The 9,893-nt window shown below is 41.4% G+C and overlaps 1 protein-coding gene across 1 annotated transcript in view; it reads left to right on the forward strand.

The window, feature by feature from the left end:
* The window catches only part of LOC126355413 (metabotropic glutamate receptor 1-like), a 75,692-nt gene extending 73,163 nt beyond the window's left edge, over positions 1-2,529 (forward strand). Inside the window, exon 2 of the mRNA XM_050005717.1 lies at positions 1,463-2,529. Coding sequence (XP_049861674.1) covers positions 1,966-2,529 — 564 coding nt within the window. The 5' untranslated portion in view covers positions 1,463-1,965. The remainder of the gene's footprint in view (positions 1-1,462) is intronic.
* The last annotated feature ends 7,364 nt before the right edge of the window (positions 2,530-9,893 follow it).

The following is a 9,893-nucleotide window of genomic DNA, read 5'->3' on the forward strand; positions in this document are numbered from 1 at the left end:
ACTTTCCAGCGACTTAGCTCTTTCGCCACCTCAAGCATAACTTAGCACTGACTACAGAAACGTGTGGGTTATTAGAAGGTGCTCGACCATAGTATTGTTTATTTTTAACTGCGCACAGTCATTCCGCTGATTTATTTTTGTTTTTTACAGTCGTCCTTCGCAGTTATCGATGGTCGTGAGATCTGCCTGATCTTAGTTTGGCTTTTATTTTCCTTTCATGTTTCCACTTCACAGTCACATCACCAACTTTAACATGGACTGATTTAAAAATGTTGAAATATCCGTGGTGGATTTGTTACTGATGTGAAATCCAGCGGCTAGACCTCTCTCCCATGCAGAACTGTAAATATGTAACAGCTTGTCAGAATCCAGAAGCTATATTGAATTTTATGATGTAAAAGGAAATGGTAATATTACTTACTGGGCGTGAGACTGGTTTATAATCTATTAGTATCAAGACGATCTACACTAATTTTACGAAATAATCGTTGGTTAAGCAGCAGCGCGTGGTAACCAGTGATAGGTTGAAAGCTAAATGATTCAAATAGAATTTAAGCTGCAACTTCGTGCCGCGGAAACCAGAATACGTAAATCTACTTTTACGTTAAAAATGTTTGTTTTGCAGGGACATGTTCATTGATGTTGTAAGTTACCTGAATAAATGTTTTCTGCTTTAAGGTACTGACTTCATGAATGAATGACACTGATCCGTAAAGATCTTCATTATTTAATCTGTAATCGGAAAACGCCGATTAGTTTCGGAAATTTTATACAAAGTTAATTTTATACAAAGTTAAGTGTCTGTCTTGTTCGGGAACATCACAACTGCGGTTTTGGCTGTTAATTAGAGCACTACACAGATTTGGCACTACCCATGCATAACTACTGTTTCCCTAGCAGTCCGTCTACTCGACTTACACATTATTGATGACGTAGACTACTAAAGGTTGCTGATTAACGGCCTAAACCGGCCAACTAACGTTATTGTTAGTCATTGTTGTCAACAGAATCACACTGAAGTTTGTTGTATGTTTATGAGTTTATCTCTATCATACTGCTTTCATAAATGATTCACACTGATCTCTAAAGATCTTCACTATTTAATTTGTAATCGGAAAACGACTATTAGTCTCGGCAATTTTATACAAATTTAATTTTATACAAAGTTAACTGTCTGTCTTGTTCGAGAACATTACAAGTGCACTTCTGGCTGTTAATTAGAGCACTACACAGATTTGTCACTGCCGATGCATAGCTACTTTTTCCCCGGCAGTACGTCTACTCGACTTACACATTAATGATGGATTAGAGTGACATTCTTAAGCTAATGAAGGATGCTGATTAACGGCATAAACCGACCAACCTTCGTTATTGTTATGGTCATTGTTGTTAACAGAATCACAATGAATTTTTTATATGTTTACGAGTTCATTTCTATCATATTGCTTGTAATATGTTACAGATCACTGGCTGTCTTATACGACTGTCGAGAATGAAAACAATCAGCGTTACCAGCTGATGATGATGCACTGAAGAGGCAGTGAAGAAAGACCTATATTGGTGGGCAGTCAAAGATAAGTGACGTGTTTATGTTCCGAGATACATCTACAGTGAATACCACATCATGATTAGGCAAATGGACTAATATAAGACATTGGATCATATTGCCAATATAACTTACTTCTGCGTAACAGGCTTCAGAAATCAGTACCATTTTGCGTGCTGTGATATGGGGTGAAACAGATACGGGAGACCAAGAAGAATAAAACACATACTTCTTAGGTGATATAAACTAAATGGAGTGTACTTGAGCGTGAAGAAAGCCAGATATTATCAGGGATGTCATCATTTTGTTCTTCGGATTCCCGCCCTCATAGCACGTGCAGGCGACCGTGTGACGTAATGCGGCTGGTCAGCAGCCACGATCGGCGGAGAGGCCCCAACGACCTCCGCCTCCGGTAAACGATGTGCCAGACGCAACGCGAGCGATGGCCGTCGCGGCAGTGCTGCGGCCTCCCGCCGGTGTCGCTGGTGCTGGCCGCCGCTGCCGCCGCCTGGGCGCTCACCGCCCCCTGCCTAGCCAGCCACCCCCACCGCCACCACCACCAGCTGCAGCAGCGCTACCTGCAGGAGGCGGACGGGGCCAAGGCGCACCTCAGCGCCTGGAAAGGCGCGTGGCCCGTGAAGCGCGAGGCGGTGGTCGAGGGCGAGCTGGTGCTGGGCGGGCTGATGATGGTGCACGAGCGCTCCGACACGGTGACGTGCGGGCCCGTGATGCCGCAGGGCGGCGTGCAGGCGCTCGAGACCATGCTCTACACGCTGGACAGGATCAACGCGCCGCCCTCGCTTCTGCCCAACGTCACCATCGGTGCGCACATACTCGACGACTGCGATATGGACACTTACGGTCTGGAGATGGCGGTCGACTTCATCAAAGGTACAGGAGATGTAAATTACTTATTTCATCTAAGAATACAGAAAACTGTGGTGTACTGTCTGTACAGATGTACATTACGGGCTGGAGCGTAATATGTCCGTTCTACAATGTGTACCTTTTGTGCGTCAATGTTTCATTATTCTTCTTTCAGAATTTATCCTACATACACCGTATTAAGTACGACATATCTGAAATAGCGGTTAGCTTGCTTCTGGGAGTGGTGATGTGTTGAGCCAAAATTTGATAAAAAAAATTGTAATATTTATTTGCCTCATTGTTTTAAAGTTGAGATAGGAAACAAGTCAACAGAAGCGTTATGACAAACTGACTTGATAAGGCTCTCCACAGTAATCCATCCTGAGCAAGCACCTTCATCTCTAACTACATCCTTCTGAGTCTGCTTACTGTCTTCATCTCTTGGTCTCTCTCTACCAGTTTTACCCTCCACGCTTCCCTCCTGTACTAAATTGTTGATCCCTTAATGAGTGAGAATGTGTCCTACGAACCGATCTCTTCTTCTAGTCAGGATGTGTCACAAATTTCTCTCCTCGCCAGTTCTGTTCAGCACCATCTCATTAGTTACGTGATCTACCAATCTAATTTTGAGCATTCTTCTGTAGCACCACATTTCATTTCTTGTCTAAATTGTTTATGGCCCATGTTTTACTTCCATACATACTCCATACAAGAAAGGACTACCTGACACTTAAATCTACACTTGATGCTAACAAATTTTCCTTCTTCATATACGATTTTCTTGCAATTTCCAGTCTACATTCTCTATCATCCCTACTTCGACCACCATCAGTTATTTAGCTTCAAAATGGTTCAAATTGCTCTGAGAACTATGGGACTTAACATCTGAGGTCATCAGTCCCCTAGAACCTAGAACTACTTAAAACTAACTAACTTAAGGACATCACACACACCCATGCCCGAGCCATAATCCGAACCTGCGACCGTAGCAGCCACGCTGTTATGGACTGAAGCGCCTAGGAACGCTCGGCCACAGTGACAGGCTGTTTAGCTTCCCAAATAGCAAAACTCATCTAATACTTTAAATGTCTCGTTTCTTAATCTAATTCCCTCAGCATCATTTCATTTAATTCGACTACTCTCCATTATCCTCGCTTAGCTTTGTTGATGTCCATCTTATATGTTCTTTTCAAGACACTGACCATTCAATTGAACTGTTGTTCTAAGTCCTTTGCTTTCTCTGACAGAATCACAATGTCATCAGCAAACATCAAGGTTTTTGTTTCGTTTCCCTGGAGTTTAATTCCTACTCCTAATTTTTCTCTTGTTTCCTTTACTTCGTGCTCAATATTCAGTGTCAATAAACATCACGGATAGACTACAACCGTTTCTCACTCGCTTCTCAACGTCTGCTTCGTTTTCGTGCCTCTCGACTCTTATAACTGATGTCTGGTTTCTGCATGGATTGTACATTACAGACAATATAAAATCATTAGTAGTTACAACAGAGGAAATATATCAGATTTTACCCAAAACATTAAGTTTCCAGACAGTAACAAAAGAACTGAAAACAAATGACTTGTTAACATAAGGCTCGTTCCTTTCAAATCTAAAACAGTCACGGTTACATTAAACCCAGGTAAGCACACAGCGCAAGCCAGAAGGTCTTACAAGTCTCTTAGAACTCTTAACAAAAGAATAGAAGTGTGCATACCACAGGACTATAATCTTGAATTTAAATAATTATTGTAGCAACGTAAAAGGAGTACACAGTAAAAACGGTTGCCCATCTTGACAAAGGAGCCGTTACTCGAATGCACATAATTGAAGATGTTAATCTATTGCGGATGAAGAAAACAGACATACGATTTGCGGGAAGCAATCAACATTAAAATAGACTTCTGTTTGATTTCTACAGGTAAGTTTAAAGTAAGTCAAGCAATTACTATTAATACAGAATTCTGATACATGTAGAGATCTAACACAATTATAATTGTCTCTGCTCATAGTTAAGCAGCATTACACACGATATCCTACACTGAATGAACGAACAATTCATTTAGTGCATGTGAACGGCCCATTTTGGCGCTGCAGTCAGCCGTAAAATTGCCCATAGTTTTTTCCTTCTTATCAATGTGTTTGGCTGTAAGTAAACACCAGCAGCACAACATCCACAACCAAGCCAGGGAAGTGAGTTAAATACCAACTCCGGCGACACAAACTCACGACTATAAACGCATTGGGAAACAATGATTCTTCAACTGACATATGCACACCGTTTCCGCAAACTCCGGTAACATGAAGAATCCGACTGCCGTCCTCGGTGAGAGGTCCCAGTTACCCACCGAACAGCATTTTTGTAAGTGAACTCGGCGAGTCGCTGACTAATTTGTCGCTTGGGAACACCAAACAAAGCAGTTTCATGACGGACAGGAATCAATTGTAGCACGCGTGAGGCTCAGTATCACTGAAAACAAATCTTCACCAATTTTTAGTAGCGCTTGGCTTCAGGTAACACAATATTAGAGTTTGCTCAGGGATACTTTCTGAAAAAGGACGTGAGGTTTCGGTGGTTCGTTGCAAAGTAATAATGTAACCATTGTTCATTAACTTTTATTACCTTTGATTCTTTGAAAATACCTCCACAACAATCAAGTGGCCTGTAGTACGAAATCATTGAAACCTTGAAATAGGTAACTGTAATGCAGGAAAACTGTGCTGTGGTTGCGCACAACGGGAAGAGCGCTGCACACCATCGTTGCGTCCCTTCCCCCTTCCCCCCTCCCCCTCCCTCTCCCTCTCTGCCTTCAGTGAACACTTGTAGGTGAGTATCGTCCAGCGCTTCCTCGGTAAGCCTGTCCATCACTTTTAACGTACAGCTAACATTGTCATACAGACAAAAGTGAGACAGAACTGAGCAGTACGCAATGCAAGCCTGGGGCTGAACAATAATACGGGCTTCCCACTATCAGCACCAAGAACTGTGATCGAGAAAGTGTTCTGAATGTTTGTGTAGCATTTATCTGAGGTGTAAAATGAAATCGACCCGGTATTCACCTAATGGGGTGTTGGCAACGTCCCAAAACCCACATCCAGGGTGGCTGTCAGGTGCAGCCTTCGTCGTTACTTCGCTGGGCGGATTCGATTCGGGCGCTCGTCACTCCTTTCGTTCCGGAAGCTACCGCGGTAACACGTGCTGCCATTCACGTTTGTTTTCAGACAAGACACGTATCGCATATCGTCGATATTTTCACTTTGGCGCATTTTCACTGTAGCGCCAGTATTTTTAATACAGTACAGATAGGAAGCTAAATTGTGGAAAGAAATTAACCGACAGGTGGCGGCATTGTAACGAACAAATGGGGCCACAGACCTCTTATACCAAGATCTACACAGAATGTTCCTGAAGAAGATGCAAAATTTTTAGTGAATTGAGTAGGTGTTCATGTAATACGTACAGTAAAGCGGCTAAGACTGAAGAGTACTAATGTATACAAACATGGTGCGATTTTTCGTCAGATGTAACTGAAAATGCAACGAATGTTCTGATCCACGTAAGTAAATTTTAACGTTTAATCGGTCAGTCTCTTTATTTTAATGGCCCCATGTGTATCCCGTTCCACTGGGGCGAAGACTGCTCGAACGACAATTGGAATGAAATGTATACGCACATGGGAATATGAACCATGAGCTGTGTGACTGCCCAAGTTACGTGCTAGAGAAACCAAAATTGCAATTTAACCACAGCTACTCAAAGGAGATAGGAAGCTCGGAATCTTTGCTGATGGACAATCTTGTGAGAATCGGCTGGAAGCCTCAGTGTGGATAGAAGAGTGATGCTGAAGTAATGAGGAATAAGGAGGTGCATTTGAAGCTACCTGCGGACGAGGATAATGCCATAATGAATACCACAGTAGGCATTTCGGCTGAAGAGGACTAGAAAACTCTGAGAAAGTGCCATCACAGAAGGTGAACAGACAAAGCAGATCCAAGAACGGTAACTGCGAAGAAACCTGATAACAGAGGGAACACTTCGGTCGATCAGACAAAACTGTTCAGACAAAGACAGCAATATCAGTTAAAGAAATTGGAAGTTTAAGGAAGGCAAGGCTAACTGTCTGCGGGAAAAAGATGAAGAAATCGAGAACGAATAGTCGTCGGGAAGGTTTAGTCAGTAAAAAGAAAAATTGCAGCAGTATTACATGAAAAATCAAGGGCTTCAACCTTAAGAGTGGAATAGGAATTCGGCGGTTAAGTGCATGGGGAAAAGCAGACAAGTGGAAACAGTAAGTTAGGATTTGGCTTATGACGTAACTGAGGAAGTAGCTGGAGTCAAAATTAAGAAAATACTTTAGTAGGACTTTGGAACAATTGCTAAGAAATAGACAGAAAGTATATATAACATCCCTTCCTACATTTTACCATCATCAAGAGAAATGGTAACCTAACGACTACTCGAGTTGATGATTAGAATCTGTGAGACCTTAGGCATGCCATCAGACATCCGGAAGAATATCATCCACATTATTCCGAAGACAGCTATGGCTGAAGAACAGTATTCAAAAGCATGGAGAAATTGAGGATCTGTTGTATGACGAACAGTTTGATTTTCGGAAAGCATTCCTGACGTTAGCTTTATGATGGTAGCAAGAGTCTTGCATGTGATTTTTCGAGGCGAGGTGAGAAAAAGCAATCGACTGCTTAAAATCATGCAACACGTACGAAATTCAGAGCAAAATATGAGTAAGCTGTAGGAAAAGGTGGGTAATATACAATATGTCCAAGAACTAAGAGGGTTCAAAATGGTTCAAATGGCTCTGAGCACTATGGGACTTAACATCTAAGGTCATCAGTCCCCTAGAACTTAGACGTACTTAAACTAACCTAAGGACATCACACACATCCATGCGTGAGGCAAGATTCGAACCTGCGATCATAGCAGTCGCGCGGTTCCGGACTGAAGCTCCAAGAACCTCTCGGCCACAAAGAAGGAACAACGAGCATGAACGAACAAAAAATAGGTTCTCTCATTAAATCTGATATAAGGCGGGACTGCTGTCTTTCGAACACCATCTGCGAGTTCATACATCGATGAAGATTCAAGATGGGGTTAAGACTGAAGTTGAAACGGTATTAATAATACGTTCGCTGATGACATTATTGTCGTTACTGGAGGTGCAGAAGATTTACAGGACCAGTTAATTCGAATAAAGGCCAATGAGTAAACGCTATGGATTGAGAGAAAGCCGAAAATGATGAGAGATAACAGAAATGAGATGAATTCTAAAATTATCAAAATTCAGATCCAGGAAGTAGACGGAGTTAAGGAATCTTCCACATTAGAAGCAAAATGGCAGGTGACGAACGAAGGAAGAAGATCATAAGAAGTAAACCTACGGGCGAAGAAAGCATTCCTGACCAAGAGGAGTTTACTAGTATCAGATGTAAGCTCTGATTTGAGGAAGGAACACGGATTGGCAATGTACGTAAGAAGCACAACTTAGTGTGATAGTGACTCATGGACCATAGGAAAACTTGAAAATAAGAGAATCGAAGCTGTTTAAATATATTACCCTGGAGGGATGGTTGGGCTGGTAAGTACTGAGAAGTTTCTCCACAGACTCGGCAAAGAAAGAAACATAACGAAAAAGTTGACAAGATAGAGCGATATGGTGACAGAAGATTTGTTATGACATAGGGGAGTAACTTCCATGGTACTAAAGGTAGGGACAAAGCGAAAGCATTTCAGTGGAGGGCGCTGATTGTGGAATAAAAGTTCAATTATGCAATTAAGAGGTTGCCATAAGAAATGATTTCGTGGAGGGTAACGACCAACCTGTCAGTTGACGACTCAAAAAAATACATAGATGTGTTAAAAAGTATAACTTTTCAAGTTTCATGGAAACACACTTTCGTTTATGTGTATCTCTAAATTTGGAAGGAATAGTTCGTATAAAATCATTTGGTAATTATTTGCACTATGTTATTTACTAACCTGTTACACAGTGTACTTCAGGTTTATGGCGTACTGTACTGAAAATGGATGTATTTTAGTTGTGCGAAATTTGACTCAAGGAGTACGGTACTGTATAGGTAAAAGATCTTTAAATTTATTGACATAATGACTCCTCTGAGTCTGTTGAAGTAGTTATAATATATCCCAGTACTATAATTCATTCCACTAATAAATGCATAAAGTTGTAATTTACGCGTTTCAGTGTCAGTATCACATTGTCACAAATCTTGAACAGGTAAAACGTAGTGGCTATCGCAGGTCTCGTAACTGTACCTTGAATTTCAGTGGTGATTGTGTAAATGACAATAGAGCAGTCAGTTCTTAAACGAAAATTATTTTATAGTTCCAGAGAAGATACTGTTGAAAATTCTTAGAAGTTTTGGCAGTAAAATGAGGCTAAAAAAATGGCTATCGTAGAGACAGTGGTTTTATAGCTATATTTAAATGTGTCTGTACACAGGATTCGAGCGATTGTGTGAGAGTTATTTTCGATAAAATTTACTCTTATCTTAATTACAGAAGATTTAGTTGAGATGACTATGAGATATATTTATCGCCAACCGCTTTTTTAAATTTTAGCACTTTATATTTAGTGTTCTACAGATCAGGTTCTCTTCCGCACCAGTCTAGTATGAATCAGTCAGTATATTTAATGATTTGACTAAGACTTTAGTTTGTATTTTAGTAAGGAAGAGGATGGGAAGCCTCGGTACATCATGTGTAAGTTGCCTTGCATCTTCCAAAGGTCCAAAATGTCTATATTTCCACATCTCAACAACAATATCCAATGGTAACTGAAACTGTAGAGTTGAGGTACCAAAAATGTTGAATAATTAAGCTGTCTTAGGTCTTGATTGTATTAGTATACGGCAACATTGTTTCAAGATGGTAAATAGCTTCATTCCTGTCTATATCAGGAGCAGAATTTATGTAATATTTCGTCTACGCAATTGACGTATTATATGGGAATTGATGGACAATATGTAATGAAGCCTCATTGCATTTTTCTGGTTACGCCTGTGACAGTTGCCTAACGTGTAAACAGCCATGTGCACATTAAAGTCAGTGAGAGCTGCTGCACTGTACCTGTGTGAACGCGGCAGTGTAGCCGCCGGAACCGATGCTAGGGCACTCCGTCTCTGCAGTCCATTTCAGTAATGGACGAGGTGTCGCCGTCTCGTTACTCAGCTGCCTTCGGCTCCCTTTGTGGTCCTCTCGAGCCACTTCGCAGAATGATTCTCCCTCCAGGTATTGTGGACAGCCTCCACCTGATGATACATTGTTTGTGGTCCATGTCCATCACGGATAAAAACGGGCAATTAACCATTGGGAACATGTGAGTGGCCAGGCACCTTCGTACCCACGATGATCCTTGCTAATTTAGAAGCTTCTAATGCTAGGTTTTCTAGGTGAAATTAAAACACTAGAGGCATCTGTCTCCTAAATGTAGAGGTGCAGTTATCA

The sequence above is a fragment of the Schistocerca gregaria genome, chromosome 3, assembly GCF_023897955.1.
Source record: "Schistocerca gregaria isolate iqSchGreg1 chromosome 3, iqSchGreg1.2, whole genome shotgun sequence".
Lineage (NCBI taxonomy): Eukaryota > Metazoa > Arthropoda > Insecta > Orthoptera > Acrididae > Schistocerca > Schistocerca gregaria.